We start from the raw sequence: 18,003 nt of genomic DNA, 5'->3' as shown, positions 1-18,003 counted from the left end.
CATCTTTCTGCTGCCTCTTGCCTACGAATCATAGACAGGCGTCACGTGACGATTTGAGTAAAAATTCAGTGTAGACCAAGTAAAAGGACAAATATTTCATCAGTTTATTATTTCTCTAGTGAGTTCATATATTTGTTATTCTGCGCAGCAGCACAAAGCCCAAAAGAAATGTGGTCAAATATAAATAACAACAGTGTTTTCATCATCATCACTTCTTCATTTAATCCAAACATCAACAATAACAACAATGACAACAACAACAACAAAGTATATTTGCCTAAAAGGTATGGCATGTTCATTAGTATATACACAACGCTCTCTGTAACGCTCTCTCTCCTTGTGTTAAATGCAACAATTGTTATACAAAGATCCAAAATACTATCAAAACCCATTATTATAAATGGCACTCTATCAATAAACTGCCTTAGACTTGTTTTTTTTCCTTTAAAGTACAAAAATCTGGTTGAGGTAGCGCCCTCTTGTGGTCACTCTTTGTTCAAATACTGACATCAACACGCACGCACGCATGCCAGCCTTAATCGTTGATTCCTTTGGTAAACTGTCAAGACAGGCACTGTCCTGCATACATTCGCAAACAGTTTTGCATGATTATTGTTGATTATTTGGGAACTCCTCAGTAAAACGGGCGTGTGGTTGATATTCATTTGCTTGTCTCCGAGTGGGAAGAAGCGCGAAATCCAGTGTGTTGATGCCCTTATTTGGCAATGTAAACAAAAATGAAGGCGTTTGGCTTGGAAAAAAATGAGGGGAGAAAATACTTTCCTCGAAGGAAAAGAACAGGAGCTCCTTTAAACAGAGGACACATTGTATTGTGTCCTACTGAGGGCCCGCATATTTTGCAGACTCAATGTCAACTTTTGTGGGATCAAACGACTCCTGACTGGACACATTCTTATGTTAAACCCTCCTGATTACTTTGTTCGCTCAGGAGCAGCATTAATGTTCGTGGGTCTATTTGACCCGGTGTATGTACGTGTGTGTGTGTGTGTGTGTCTGTGTGTGTGTGTGCGTGTGTGTGTGCGCGTTTTTTGACTGAGCCAAAAGTCTCAAGAATGACAAGAAAATAGTCACAAACATACCAATACATTTTTTACATGTCATTATGAGCTCGATTATGAAGCATTTCGATTAAAAAATGTGAAACGTTTTGCTTTCATCAAGAAGTTTCATCCGGTCATTATGACCTGTGGTGTATTTAATGATCCAAAAGTATCAGAAACTGAACAAAAACATCACAATAAACCGCAATTATATGTCCGTATTAACTCCATGAATACCAATTTCATTGCAAATATTGATTAAATTAACCAGTTTCACCAAGAAGTTTTATATGGGTCAATTTGACCCTGAGCAAGTTTTAGTATGCAAACCTGTGCAAAACTGTATTTAAGAAAATCCCAATAAACATGTACCATTCTGTGACTAAGCATTTCATTGCAAATATGGGACTTTTTTTTAATTGAGAAGGTTCATAAGGGTCATTTTGACCCATGGTGTGATCAAAAAGTTCAGAAATTGAAGAAAATCCCATTGAACATATTTTATATGTTATATTAACCCCATGACTCTCAATGTCATTGTCATATGTGAAATTGAACATTTTTGTCAATGAGCTTCATATGGGTCAAATTGACCCAGGGCATGCTTCAATATACACATCTTTCTTAAACGGAATTTTAAAACAATACCAATAAACATAGCTCCATTCAAATGTTACATTTCTGAGACCAAGCAAAATTGGTGTCAACTGTGTCAATTTGCCCCGGTGAGTTTTCCATGATCCACGAGTGTCTTAAATGAGGGTAAAAGGGGCGTGGTCGGGGGGGCATTGTTTAATTCATTATTAACTCTACAACTAATCATTTCATTGAACATACTGTATGTGAAATGAAACGCTTTCATTAAGCGAAGAAGAATGCTCATATGGGTCAAATGATTTAAAACTGTCCAAATGGGAAGAAAATTCTGAACAATCATTGTTTAAACGTTATTCATAACTCTTACTAACCAATAAGAAGTTTAGTTTGGATCAATTCGACCCAGGCCATGTTTAATAATCCAACAGTATCCAAAACAGAAAAACAAAAACCATCGTACCATTGTAACCATTCTATATGCGTAATTATTAATTCATCCCCGAACCATTTCATTGCAATGATTTAAAATCAAAAATTTCTCAAGTTTCATATGGGTCAAGATGACCGGCAACATAACAGTAAGGTTTTTAATGGCCAACAAAACTTTGGTTTTCTAAATGACGACAATAAGAGGTCAGCTTTGCTGCCAGATGTACAAAAATACACATTATAGAAACATAACATTCAAATTCCCACTCTCCAAAATACTCTTGTTTTTGTTCATATCTCTGTGTGATTACTGTACATTGGTGTGTTTATATACACACATATTAGCTCGCCAATCGCTACATACTAAAAAAGAAAAAATACATCCAAGGTAGAAGGCCTCTATAAGCGTGTAAAGGAACTATAAAAATAGATCTCGATACATCGGTGGTGTCCAAAGTGCGGCACGGGGTCTACTGTGCGGCCGAATATTTATTTATGGGCCCGTTGCAAGAAAATAAAAGGATAGAAAAGTGAAAAAACATAACATTCTGTCATAATAAAAATTAGCAGGTTTACTGCCACACCAAAAAGTTCCAAATATTCCCAAATATAAAAAAAATGAGGAAAAAAGTCCTAAGAATTCAATTTTGCAAGGGAACCCTAAATAGTAAAACATGGAAAAGTATTAAATTGTGGAATAATAAAAATTAACATAACAAATGAGGGTTAGGACAACAAAAAGTTTTTTTAAGACAAGAAAAAGGAAAATATATAATAACAAAAAACAGTAATGAAAATGTATTACATTTTTAAACGATTCTAATTAAAAATGCGAAAATTAGATTTGGGGCCACCCTAAAAATAAAATGTAAAAAATAGGCTTTAGATACACACACACCCACACACGCGCACACACACTCATAGTTAAAGAAAAACAAATATTAATTTATCTCAGCATAGATAATGACAAGTGAGATTAAGGACCAGACTAAAAAGTTCTTTTTAAAAAAGTAACATTTTCTTGGTTGCTTGGAACACAAAACATACAGTATATTTAAAAATATATGTTTAACTGCTGAAAATATTCTGACCTACATTGGCTTGGCCTAAATACGATATTTAATGTGTATTTTGTTGGACACCCCTGCATGAATAGTCAACGTGTATGGAATAAGTGTCTAAATAAAAGCAACAGTCATCTGCAAATTGTTCAGTGCAATTCTTCATCATACTTAAGTCGTATTTTTTTTCGATTATTTCTCTCTGTCTCTTTAGAATATTTTCATCCGCTTACCCCCCACAGCACGGCCGCCTTTGAGTGGCCTCTGCGGGGGCTGCTCCTTGGACAGCGGGCAATACTTGATGGTGTGTGCATTGTCCCCGTTGGCGCTGCACAGTGGACAAGTGTACGCCCGCAAGATGGGGCACACCACCCGGCCGTCGGGCGTCTTGAGGACGTGCGAGCCGTACACTTCCTCGGGGGCGCCGTTGTTCCGGCAGAACACGCAGATTTTGGGCTCCAGCTTGGCGCGCACGGATGCCGGTTTACTGCGGGTCCTCATGCGCTCGAAGCCGGGGAAGCAGCCATGCGCCTCCCGCTCCGGCAGCTGGCTCTGGAAGGGGCTGAGGATGGAGAAGCGCTCCTTGAGTTCCGCGACGTATCCCGGCGGAGGTGGCGTGCCGGGCGGGCAGCCGAAGCAGCAGCAGCAGCTACCGCCGCCGCTCTCCAGCGCGCCGCCCTCGCAGGCGCAAGCGCAGACGCACTCGGGCGCGTCGTCCAGTCCCAGCGTTGCCTTCAGGGACTCGGTGATGGAGTTGGGGCTGATGTGGGGCATGCTCAGTTTAGGGTTCTTGGTGACCAGCGTGGTGAGGCCCAGGTAGTCGTTCCAGAAATTAAATGTGTAGTCGTAGGGCCCCCTGGCGCTCAAGTAGTTGTGATTGAGAAAATCCATGCTGGCCGGGAAATGAGAAGAATAAAATCCTCCCGGAAGGGTTGGTATCTCCAATTTGGTGGTCTCATCTGAGCTTCTAACCCTCGCTCCGGGCCTTATAAGGAGGGGGCGGAGGAGGTTAGGTGGGCGGGGCTTGCTCGGAACACGGAGTGGATCACGACTGCTTCTTTTCCTCTCCGCACGCTCACAAACGTCTGCTATATTTTTTATGAGGAATAGTGAAATTAAATGAAAGCGAAGTAGTCGTGCTGGGAAAAGGTATCCATGCATTGTCATTGTCGTCTGCAATGGAATACAATAGCAAGCCTTTATTGCCTCTGGTGAATTCCAAGTTGGTTTTAAAAAATAACAGGAAAAACAGACTGACAAGACATGATTTATGGAGGAATACGGCAAAATGCTGAGTACCCTGCTACAAACACGGGCACGCAACATTATGGCCCTGATCCCTTGTTTGATTCTTTTTTGAAAGTTCAGTTTAAAAAAAACAAGAACAGAAGGACTTTTGTGGAGAAAAAAAAGGGAAGGAGAGGCGTGTTCCCCGGATTGCACACATTCATTCACACAACATTGTGGAGTAACCACATGTGAGAAAGCACTGTCAAAATGGAGTTGGCAAAGCATGTCAAAGGTTTGGACACACATTCTCATTCGAAAACCTGACAATGCGTCTCAAAACCTTTGACCCTACATCTTTTGTTGTTTGTTGTAACTAAAATGTCTGTCTATGTTATAATGATGATAATGACGATGATGAGGATAATGATTACCATATGTGTGTGTGTGTGCGCACTTCATAATAATGACCTCCACGTCCATACTGTAAACCAGCCTTCCTCAACTGGCGGACCGCGATCCACGACCGGACCGCCGACCTCCTCTGTCCGGACCCTCGGCAAATTGTATAAAATAATAAATTATAAAGTGATTTTTACGTTATACATTTTATATTTTTGGACTATAATCTGCGCATTACCGCGATCGCTTGTTAAAATTATCCGTTGTATTCTTTGCGTGCACCAACAGATGTATTGCAGAGGACCGCAGCAGCGCGACTGTGTGTGTATGTTTGACTAACAGGAGACCCTGGCTGAGCAGGGCATGAGATGCGCTGATTGGCTCCTCTGAACTTAAGGTGTGCCCATACATAAGCGTCAGCACGCGTCTATCCCAATACACTCGCATTCAAAATGGATGATTGTGTCAGGAAACAGACGCATGCGCGACGCCACAGTGTGCTCACAGCTTCAGCCCAGGAGAGCTGCACACAGACAATTAGACAAGACGAATCACGGGAGGTTTCGATTGTGTGCAGTTTTGCTCCCGTCTACCCGGGGATCTTTGCAGCTGTTTAACAGCAGAACACCGCAACATGGTAAATGAACATCCCAATGGCGTCCTCAAATAATATTTGCATGCCTCAGACATTGCATTCACCTTTAGTGGAAGAACAGCACTGCACATTCCTGTGCTCCCTTGTGTGAGTATTTAAAATGGTTCTTAACTCCTCTTCTGATATATTTTTCAGTGATTTCAGAGGGGATGTGAAAAGGGGAATTGTACAAATGAAAAGGATATTTTTGTTTTCATCTTTAGTATTTATTTTGGTAAAATGAGTATTTTGTTTTGTTTTTGTTAAATTAAGGGAGAAAAAGACAACTACTGTTTAACAAAGTTAAAGTAAAAATGTCTTATTTCCCTAAAAGGGCTATTTCTATTATTAAGCAGGCACAACTTAACAAAATAAAAGAGTTCCTGTGCCTCAACACAATACCTCTCATTATTTGCTGTGTACTGGCAAAGTGAATTTTTTTTATTTTCATGCACCCCATTATTGGTTGGTTGTGAGGAGTGTTGATTTGTATAAGCTTGGCTTGACCATACTAACTGGGCATATAGCCCTGCTCACCATGACCGCCGTGCATGGGACCGGACCTTGGTCTTATTAATAAAAAAAAAGAAAGTGGACCTACAGCATTTCTAGTTGAGGACCACTGCTGGAAACAATTTAGTTCATGCTGGGCAGCTTTCAACAGGGGGCAGCAGAGTGCAATCCCCAGTGAATGTAAACAAAGGGAGGGCAAGACGTGGTTATTACTGCCGTCAAAGAGGAAACTGAGCTTCCTTGGCAGAGTTGTTTGGACTCTCTGATAGAGTGAAAGAAAAATATTATTATCTTTGCAAAGGAATGTTTTTGAACACAAAAATATCATTGGCGTGTGTGCAGGTTTATCATTTCAAGTGTATCTTGTTGGGTTTGTTCACAGGCCTTAAATTTTTCATCACTATGGATCTCTCTTGCGGAACAATCCAGTGGTAATGTCAGGTGGAATCAGGCCGCTCTCTTCTTGCTGAGGAATGCTGGAATCCCCCGCCCCCTCCCTTTCCCCTTAAAACAAAGATAAAGTCGAGTGACTGGTGTTCTAATTAAAACTCCCAGGAAGGTACTCACTGACTTCTCATATGTGCCTGCCAGTGATCTAATAAGACACGCAAGCACGCTTCATTGGACTTTCTCCCTGTGAAGTATTGACTTCTCATTGGATTCTCACTCGTTCTCAGATGGGGCCCAAATTTTATGATGAAACATTAATATTGCATGTATAGCTTTTTCTTTTGTGTGTGCGTGTGTGCGTGTGTGTGTGTGTGTGTGTGTGTGTGTGTGTAAGCGTGCAAGTCGATTACCGCTTTGGCTTGTCTGAAATATTCAAGATCCGTATTATTCCTGCAATTTTTCAGACTAAGAAGGATTAATAATACTCGTACAATGATTCCGTGGGCTGTCCCCTGGAGTCCCTCTGACTATATTGGAATGAGGAAGCAGCATTTGAGGTGGGATGATGCATAATATCGTGGAATGCTATACAGTATAATAATGCCCCAGGGTTTACTATTCATCAATTCACCTTTTTGCATTTTATTTCTGAAGAACATGTCCCAAGCTGTTCTCACTTATTTAAGGTTTTTGTGCCTTCTGGAACTTCTTATAATGACAGAAGATGGGCCCAACTGAGGTGGATCTTTGGTTTTTGTTGTTGTTGTTTTTTAAAAATTCATTAACTGATTCATCCAATTGTATATATTTAAATATATATATATATATATATATATATATATATATATATATATATATATATATATATATATATATATATATAGTGGCTGGATAGCTCAGTTGGTAAGGCATCGATTTGACATACGGGAGACGGTGGTTCGAATCCAGTGTGGGTCCTTGGGCAAGATCCTTCACGCTAATGCCTACCTCATACAATGATGAGAGACAATAAAGCGAATGACATGCCGGCTCAGACGTCACCCGGCCAAACAAGGTCTGCGTCAGGTGCTGGGGAACCAGAGCACCTTGATGAAAAATGGGCTACTGGAACAAAGCGGAGATGGGGGAGATGCGATAACATGGCTCTGTTGGAATGCTACTACTCAAGCAACCCTAGTCAGAGGGGTTACATGCAGTGGGCTAAATGGTTACTTCGAAACCCACAGTCACGGTTGACCACGAAACAACTAGTAGCTCAGTGTTCCAACATCCACAAACGGCAACTGCTGTCACAACTTGAGATTGATGAGGTACAACGCAGGTTCCATGGTGAAGGGCCCCAGGCTGCCAGATCAGAGGAGGAGGTCATACCAGAGATTGGGAGGCAAGCCCCAATGAATGCAGATGATGAGATTGGGAGGCCAGCCCCAATGAATGAAATGCTGAGCGAGGCAGCAACTGACCCGAAAGCTAAGATCATGGCGAGAATGAAAGCTGGGCAACCTAGAAACCGATTACAACGGCTATGTGAAGTACCACCTGAAAGTCTCATGGAAAGTGTGAATGCAGCACTGAGGGCGATCCCTACCGTAACGATCACGGAAACCAATGAGCTGATATACGCTTCAGCATCAGTGATCCTTGAGATGCTTGGCTATAAGAGCAACCATGGAAGCCATGAGATACGTTACCCACCATGGAAAAGACGGTTGGAGGCTAAGATCAAGGCGGCTCGGAAAGATGTGAGTCAATTGACTGAGGCCCAGAGAGGTGTGATGAAAAGGCCGATACCCGAGAGGTACATCCAGATAACCATACCTGAAGCACTCGAAACTGCCAAACAAAGGCTCCAAGCCTTGTCCAGCCACCTAAAGCGGTACACGAAAGAGAATGAGGCCAGACGAATAAACAGGCTGTTCGCAACACAACCTGCGAAAGTGTACGCTCAGTGGCAGGGTCCTAACAACAGAGCTGACCCACCAAGACTGGAAACTGAAAGGTACTGGAAAGGCATATGGGAGAAGGAGGTTGCACATAACAGCAGTGCACAATGGCTGGTGACCCTGAGAGAGGAGCACAGCAACCTCCCTGAACAGAACCCAGTTACCATAACAGTGGCAGACATACAGGAAAGAGTCTCAGATATGAAGAACTGGACAGCACCAGGCCCGGACATGGTCCACACCTACTGGCTAAAGAAACTCACAGCACTCCATGAGCGCCTAGCAGCACAAATGAACCAGCTGCTGAGGATGGGACTCACCCAGGATGGCTAACCGAAGGGCGAACGATCCTGATCATGAACGATTGGTAGAGATACCAGAGGAGCCAAACATCAGCTTCTGGTTGACAGAACAGTCGTACAAGACTGCAGGTCCCGACATACCAACCTGTGCACAGCCTGGATTGATTACAAGAAAGCCTATGACTCGATGCCACATACATGGATCACTGAATGCTTGTAGTTGTATAAGGTGAACAGGACCCTAAGAGCCTTCGTTGCGAACTCGATGAGGATGTGGAAAACCACACTTGAAGCCAATGGCAAGCCACTTACCCAAGTGTCCATCAAATGTGGCATATACCAAGGTGATGCACTCTCCCCACTGCTGTTCTGCATAGGACTGAACCCCCTAAGCCAAGTAATCACCAAGACAGGCTATGGATACCGCCTCAGAAATGGAGCTACGATCAGTCACCTCCTCTACATGGATGACATAAAGCTGTATGCTAAGAGCGAAAGGGACATAGACTCCCTGATCCACACAACCAGGATCTACAGCAGCGACATCGGGATGTCATTCAGGCTTGAGAAATGTCGTCGGATGGTGACTCCAACGGATGACGTACTCAGAGAATGTCTCAGACAATGGGGAACAGAGGATGAGGCGCTGGAAGAGGGACCATCATGGGAGGACAAGCCCCTACACGGGATGTACCACCGGACCATAACTGAAGTGGCTGATCTCAAGAAGTCCTATCAGTGGCTAGAGAGGGCTGGCCTGAAGGACAGCACAGAGGCACTCATCCTGGCTGCTCAGGAGAAGGCCCTGAGCACCAGAGCCATTGAGGCCCAGATATACCACACCAGACAAGACCCAAGGTGTAGGTTGTGCAAAGAGACACCTGAGACGATCCAACACATAACTGCAGGGTGTAAGATGCTGGCAGGGAAAGCCTACATGGAACGCCCTAACCAGGTGGCTGGCATAGTCTACCGAAACATCTGTGCGGAGTATGGACTGGAAACCCCAAGGTCAAAATGGGAAACACCTCCGAAGGTGGTGGAGAATGACAGAGCGAAGATCCTCTGGGACTTCCAGATCCAGACTGACAAGATGGTAATGGCGAACCAACCAGATATCGTGATCATAGATAAAGGGCAGAGGAAAGCCGTTGTAGTGGATATAGCGGTCCCAAGTGATGGAAACATCAGAAAGAAGGAACACGAGAAACTCGAGAAATACCAAGGGCTCAGAGAGGAGCTGGAGAGAGCCTGGAAGGTAAAGGTGACAGTCGTGCCTGTGGTTGTCGGCGCACTCGGGGCTGTGACCCCCAAACTAGATGAGTGGGTGCAACAGATCCCGGGAACAACATCGGACATCTCAGTCCAGATATGTGCAGTGCTGGGAACAGAAAGAATACTGCGCAGAACCCTCAAGCTTCCTGGCCTCTGGTAGAGGACCCGAGCTGAATGAGGGCCGGACTCCACCCGAGGGGTGAGACGAGGAATTTTTAAAATATATATATATATATATATATGCAATGAATAAAATACCTTCGGCTCTAGCAATTCCCGTGACCCTCTTCAGGATAAGCAGTGTTGAAAATGGATGGATGGATGGATGGATGGAGAAATACCTTTCTTTTTGGTCCCTGAACATTTAAAACAAAAAGATATGATTTAACTCGCAAGTTGCTCACAATAACTGAGTAGTTGCTTGAAACTTAAAGCTTAAGACTTGAGACTTGCACATGTTACCTCCTCCCATATATGCTGATCGACGTTAATCAAATCAACAGCAGCTAGCAAGTACATCAAAAGCCTTCCAAATTAATGTTAAACACTTCCCCGCGCTGTGTGGATCTCTCGCAACATCTTTTAAGGTTATTAACATTCAGCTTGACTCTATCACGTGGTCGCTCCACAATCTAGTGTGCGTTCATGTTTATGTTTCGGGGATCTACAAGAGTGATTTGTTCCGCCCAGGCTGCCTCTTTTCACTCGATACAATATTCAGTTTGTTTAAATAAAGGCCTCTCCCTCTCGTGGCTTATTGACATTGACACATCCCTGGAACTCTGTTTAAGCTACCGTATTTTCACGACCATTCGACGCACCGTATGGTTGGGCGCAGTCTCATTAATGGGTGCTATTTCTGTATTTTACACATAGACAAAACGCACTGTATTATTGGGCGCAATTTTAAAGTGGTAAAACATACGGCAGCTTAAACATACGGAATGCATGCGCGCACGCTAAAAACACGTTAGCTTGAAGCATACGGTAGCATGCCAAGACATACAGATACAAGCTAAAAACACGTTTTTAAAAAGGCAACGGAAAACTGAGTTCCGTTGTATTTTATTTAGCCATCGTACAATGTACTCACGTTTTTCGATCAATCATCACCCAGAAATCCATCAAAGTCCTCATCCTCTGTATCAGAATTGAACAATTGTGCAAGTACTGGTAATCCATCAAAAACGCCGTGTTCCCTCTCGTTGTCAGTCACTCTCATTGCCATGTGGCTCCACAGAAATGATGCCGGCTTTGCCAAAAACCCGAACAACAGTGCAAGCAGACACGTTCGTCCAAGCAGCCACAATCCATTCGCAAATTGTGGCGTAACTCGCCCGGCGCTGCCTCTCACTCTTTCTAAAGTTGTGTTTGCCATCGATCATTCATTGTTCCCATGCTGTTCGCAACTTTACTTTGAACGCCCGGTTGATGCCGATGTCCAGCGGTTGGAGTTATTTAGTCAAGCCTCTGGGAATAACGGCAAGCTCAGAGTTCATTTGCTTGACTTGGTTTTTCACCGCTGCTGTGAGATGGGCACGCATGCCAAAAGCATAACCGATGGCTTGAAGTTTGAACTGAGCTTCGTAGACGTGTCTCTTTGTAGAATTTATTTTCGGGGGTTCTTAGAAACCAAAACCGAAGTTGTTTTGCAACAATGCACATAGCCACACTCTATACAGGTGTTGGTACCTGCTTGGGGCGTACCTTTAGCGTCCACTTACACGCCCACCCTTCACCCATTGGCGGACTTCTTCCCCGCATGCCTGTCCTCACTCACATCTGCCTTTTCTCTCTCTCGCTCTCCATATGTGTATATATACACGCCCACCCTTCACTGATTGGCCGACTTCTTTGCCGCATGCCTGTCCACAGTCACTTCCGCCTTTTCTCTATATAAACAGCGTGTCGGCTGTCAGTCAGGTTTTGGAACTCAGCGCATAGACAAGACGCTCCGCATCATAAGGCGTCCTGTCCATTTTGGAGAAATTTTTAGACTTTTAATGGCGCCTTATAGTCGTGAAAATACGGTAATCATAATAGAAGCCTCAGCACCACACAGGCTCACAAAAAGCCATGTTGATGCATTTTTCATGTATTCCCTCCAACTCCATGTTTACAGAGAGCAATATTGATCACTCAGAGAATACATAATGGGATTTCAAGAATTGCTTGAAAAATCTATTTGGTTATATTGACCGCTGTAATGAAGATGAATGCTGAATCAGGACCCACTCTGCATTGACCTGATAGCATTTTTCTTCCCATTAATTCTGAAATAAATGTCCATTTTGTTTGAGTAAATCAGATTTACATTTGGAGGCATTCCGACCACTATTTTAGCTAATTAAAGTGTGTATACACCAAAAGCAACTGAATGAATGCATGGCCTGGCACAAACAACATTCACTTTGTCTTGAAAATGAGTGAAGTCTCTCAAAACGGTAAAAGGTTGAAAACCAACCCAAGTGTGGACAACCTTGGATTCTGACTGTCAGGTTTTAACACGTATCTCAATTGACTGACAAAACCACCTTCACTTTGTTTCGAAGAAGAACAAAGATGCTCAAAGACTCACACAAGGGTCGAGAACCTTATTGTGTGAGTGTCGTGTTTTCAAACACATATTTCCATTGCCGGACAAAACCTATTCATTTTGTTTTGAAGACAGACAAAGACCTACCAGACTGTGCAAGTGTTGACAACCTTGGATTACGAACGTCATGCGTTTAATTTGCACCTCCACTGGCTCGTAGACCTGTCCGACAAACACCTTTCATTTATTGTTGTCATAAAATATACTGTGAGCATAAAACTTGGTCATGGCGTCCCACAGGGGTCCGCACTTGGACCAGCACAGTTAGATTTTTACATGTTTTATTTACGAAGTATTATTTTTAAAAAACATTCTGTTGAATTCCACTGTTATGCAGACACATAACTGTACTCTGTCAGCGAAACCTGATGAAGCTAATCAGTTCACCAACATTCAGACATGCTGTAAAGACCAGTTATTTCTTTTTACGTATCCTGACAAAACTGAAGCTGGCTCCCATCCCAAATGAATCATGGTACTGCGCTTATGACACAATGTCTGTTTAAAATTCCATCAATAAAAAAGGGGGTGTGCCTACAGTGCTCTATATCAGCGGGTTCCGGCCTTCTTTGCGCCATTGACCTGTTTTTAAGATAAGATATCCTTTATTTGTCCCACACTGGGGAAATTTACAGCCTCCAGCAACAAGAATGTAGGCAGAAAGAAGAAGAAAAAAAACAAACAAACACCGTTCAATTAAGTGCAATATAAATACAAAATGGATAAATCGCAGTGCTATTTACAGTTGTTTTCCACATCATTTAATTATTATTAATATTATTGTTGCTATTTTTTATTCAGCAGCCTGACAGCAATTGGTAGGAACGAGCGTCGGTATCTCTCCTTCTTGCAGCGCGGGTGTAACAGTCTCTGGCTGAAGGAGCTACCTAGTGCTGTCAGGGCGGGCTGGAGAGGGTGGGAGGGACTGTCCATCATAGCTTTTAGCTTAGTTAGCATCCTTCTGTTGCCCACCTCCTCCAGAGTGTCAAGGGAGCACTTTAGTAGTTTGCCCACCTCTGCCTTATAGTCTTTCCTTTGTTGTCTCCATTTCTGGTCTCCAAGCTTCTATCATGTGCTTCAACTGGCGACCATTAGAACTCTGTTTGTCACTATGCAAATGAGTAAAGGTGCAGGAAATTAAATCAGATCTGATTAACCGCCGTAGGGATGTAATCTCACTGGTGCGAGCGCCCCCAAATCGGGGCTCCTCTTGGCCTTTATAAGGCTTTTTAAAAGCTTAAAAGGTGTGCAGGTTTCACATTAACAGCGCCTGTGCATTTTTGATAATGCTATGGTCTCCCTAAAGGAGCTGCACTTAATGGGAATTATTTCCATATCAGTGGAAAGCACTGCAGTTCCAATTGATGCATTCTTATAGTGCCATCCAGCAAATATTTAATTGCTGCATTTTCTTTTGTTCCCCGGCCCAACCGGCAGGACAAAAACAGGCTCTTCATAATTGCACGTAAACTCCAAGGAGGCTATTGTTGTGTGTGTGCCACGCCAGGTAACTGGCGATTAAACACAATGTTATTCTAGAAGCGTGACGGCACCGAAACAATTTAAATGTGTCAGTCAACCAGGGAGCTCTATGCGGTTTTAATTCCCGCAAACAAAGCCGCAGAGCACATTGCCTTGTATGTATATACATAAGAAGTGCACGGTAAAGAAAAAAACCAATGATTTGGTACATACCTTAATTGGTTTTAAGGTCATGGTTCAGTTTACATACCGGAACAGTAAGGCAGCGGCTCCCCGGGGATTTATGAACTTAATTTACAATAAATTGTTGATATATTATGACATCACTCAATCAGTCATAACCTTCTTTTACTCTCCGTACAGTGGTTGTGAAAGTCTTTGGTTTTAATTTTTTAATTCTTTACATCAGTTGTCCCCAAACTAAGGCCCGTGGTTTGGATGCGGCCCGCCTCCACATTTTGCCTGGCCCCCTGAACAATTCCCAGTGATGAATTATCATTCTTTTTCAGTCTGGTCACATGATCGAGACTCGTACATGCTTAGATGTACTCATTCAGCTGGAATAAGGGCGAAAAGAATAGGTAAGAGACAAATTGATTCAGGATGCAAGATATTTAAGAGGCAGTGGACAAATGATTATTATAATAACATGATTATAATTTTTTTTCTCAATGCAAAGATGGTTGGTAGCTGCTTGCCTTCTGGTTTTCACAGTGAAGTTGAGGACACTATTGCAAAACAGTTGTGTCTACAAGAAATCTATATGGTTACATGGTCTTTTTTTCTGTAAAAAACTTCAAAAGGTTTATTTATTTGGTATTTCGTTAATATTATTTATTTTCCGATATTTTTTTTCAAGATCCCAAGAAGGGTGAATATTAATCAATGTTTATGTTTAGATACCTGTGCGATCGTCACACTTTTTGTTACAAACTGACCCCAGCCCCTGTCAGAAAGGGAAAAGTTATTTGGCCCCACAGGAAAAGGTTTGGGGACCCCTGCTTTACATTGTTCTTAAATAGATGATTAACATAAGTTATATGAATAAAATATAGTGCTCCTACCCCAATAAAACATTTTAATAATACATTACAATATTTATTGTTCTTTTTTGAGGAGGTGGGGGCGAGGGGGCTGGAATGAATTAATGGCATTTCTACGCATTTTAATGGGGAACGATGATTTACGGTAACAGTAATTTGCTTTAGGTGGAATAGCCGTCTGTTTAAGTGGCATTAGGCTCATGAAAGGTGTAGATGGAAAATTGTACAGATGTAAAGAATAGAAAGAGAATCTAGTTGATCAGGGCTTGAAAACAAATAACAACTACAACAACCAATTACATATATTCTTCCCTCGCCATATCTTACTGTATAGTTTGAAATCATACATACCAACTTTAACTTTTATTTAGCAGAATCTTCTCTTTATATGGTTTTTGCTACTACGGCCACAACTGAAGCCTAGAGACTCAATGCACAGAGTGGCGAACCAGAGCTAACAATAGTCAATTACATTGTCATTCCCGTGTGACTCAACAGGTCAGACCCCACCTTTTAAAACCACATACATTCAAAATCACAGATACCACAATGTAACAAGTAAGGACGGTGACCCCAAGTGGACAAAAATAATGCCTGCCCGGTCCTCACATGCATGTTTCTACTGGTATTGGTAAAATCTATTTTTATGTGATTCGTCGAATAATCAATAAATATGGTAAATATGTGGTCGCTGTGTATTTTCATCGATAAATAGGGGAATACTGTAATGGAAGCACTCCTCCCCCCCCAAAAATGTTCATAGCTCAGATGACAAAGACGTCGAGCTCGGGCTCCAGAGTCAGGGTGCAAGCAGAGCATTATATTCATTGACCAGCTGCCATATGAAGGCAGCGGGAATAGAAAGTCATTTTTAAAACCTTGATTAAAATCTAATCTTCCACATGCAGTCGGAGATGAAAGTCACTGCTGTGTAATGGAGAGTATTAACATTTAGATATAGAAAGGAAATCAGATCGCTGATTCACAATCAGCAGTGGGATAGTAAATGATATGTAAGGCGGCTATGCAAATAAGTTGGGCTCTCGTCTCCAAATTACGTTTGTCATCGACCCTTGTGAGGATAAAGCGGTTCAGATAATGGATGGATGAATCTTCTTGGACTCCTCCCCCGCTGTAATTTAAACTGTTATTATGACTTAACGTCCTTTGTAGCAAAACCAGATTGAACACATCTGTGCCTGTGCACTTCATACAGCTTGGTTTAAAATATATATATATACTGTATATTAGAGCTGTCAAACGATTAAAATATTTAATCTAATTAAAAATGCAACTGTCATAATTAACTCAAATGAACTAAAAAATTAATCGTGATTACTCACGCATTTTTTATCGTTTCTGAATTTCCTTTTATATTTTTCTTGTCCTATTTTTCCCCATTTTAATGCTCTCATCAACATTGAATCATGAATCAGTTTTCTATGTGCAAAATGCAAATATTTACTGAAATAACAATTTCAATTTTACATGAACATTTTTCACTTGGAGCAGTTATTCACACATAATCTCTCACACAATACTACTGTCCATCAACAACAGTGAAAAAAATATTTTGTCACACAACAGCTGCTTTAACAGCTCTTTTTATGGAATCAAAACAGAGCAATATAACATTATAAAGTGCATATCTAAGGTAAACTAGTACTCAGCCTATAGTGGATTTAAACCATGGTTGCACACTTCGTTTTCTCAAGTTTGCTTTGAACACAGCAGTCAGGCTATGCTGATTCTGTTGGTCCTTCTTGCGCGGAAGTCTCTCTACGGTTTTGTGTAGACATCATTTCGGATGACTACACTTGGTTCGATGACAACACTGGAGACGTTTTATTTTCGCTAGGTCGCTACCACTGCACCGCTGAACTTTCGTTGTCATGTCACCTCCTCAGTGCACTGTCACTGTCAGACGAACACAGACAAGCTCCACCCGCTCTATTTATATGGACACGGAACACTGTAACCTTCCACACAAAATAGTACTGAACCCAACCAGTTCATATGCACGTTTACCAAACCCTTCATTAGTGAAAAATAAAAACATGTTTTTTTAAAATAAATCCAACACGTAAAAAACACATTTATTAAAAACTGAAAAAATGTAAATACAATTTCAAGACATAAGTATGAGTTGTTTTTAATTGTGCAAAAAATGAACCATGCAGGACGTACTATCACGGTGGTCACACTTTGACTACTGAGTGAACTAAATTACCCGCAGCACTGACTGGACAAGCAATGTCATGTGATCATCTGTAGCCAGTAATGGCCAAGCGGGTGTATCATCACTAATTGACATGTTGAGTCGGGTGTGTCTTAACCTCCATTGCAGAGGCTCCGTTGAACCCCTAAGACCGATTCACCGAACCCCTAGGGTTCGATCGAACCCATCTTAAGAACCACTGATCTAATCTGAGAGTGTAAGTGCTCCAATACATTTCAAAAATGTTTTGACTTTCTGAATGGTCCGGAGTGCATTTAAAACACACCCCAAGTCTAATTCAATGGAGAGTTAGTTTTTAAATGTGGGAAGGTTATAACCTAAGATAGCAGCCCTTCCTTGTTTATCCTGGCTGTTTCTCAATATCAAGAACGCAGCATATGGTCTTCCTAAAAACACATTTCTGTAAAATTATAAAAGGGGAAGGTGGGTTACTGAAAAATGTGAGTCTGCTACCTAGCCATTTCGATAGCGGCACAAAATGCAGCTTGGGATATTTTCCTAGCCAAGTCTTCACAAGTAATCATTTGTTGCATCCTTGATTTATTAAGGAGATTGAATGCCTTCTTGGTTCGTGTATACTTAGAATTGGAAAAGGACTTCAATATGGCTTCAGAGAAAAACTAACTACGTCAATGGCAGTAATGGAGCTTGTGGAAGCAATTGCCACTAATATAGACAACAAAGAATTTACTGTTGGGATTTTTCTAGATTTAAAAAAAGCTTTTGATACAATAGATTATAGTATATTATTGAATAAATTAGAGAGATATGTTATTAGAGGCATAGCATTTAAATGGATTGAAAGTTAT

General features: G+C 41.8%; 1 protein-coding gene across 1 annotated transcript; it reads right to left on the bottom strand.

Moving 5' to 3' along the window:
• Positions 1-80: 80 nt before the first annotated feature.
• On the bottom strand, positions 81-4,092 carry nanos1 (nanos homolog 1). The gene has a single exon (XM_086131430.1). The coding sequence runs from the start codon at positions 4,037-4,039 to the stop codon at positions 3,359-3,361; it is 681 nt and encodes a 226-aa protein (XP_085987556.1). The 5' UTR covers positions 4,040-4,092; the 3' UTR covers positions 81-3,358.
• Between the last annotated feature and the right edge of the window lie 13,911 nt (positions 4,093-18,003).

Source organism: Hippocampus guttulatus, chromosome 2 (assembly GCF_054856545.1).
Source record: "Hippocampus guttulatus isolate MCC_2025c chromosome 2, RoL_Hgut_1.0, whole genome shotgun sequence".
Classification (NCBI taxonomy): domain Eukaryota; kingdom Metazoa; phylum Chordata; class Actinopteri; order Syngnathiformes; family Syngnathidae; genus Hippocampus; species Hippocampus guttulatus.
Note: the sequence above shows the minus strand (reverse complement) of the source record. Positions and strands in the feature narration are given on the sequence as shown.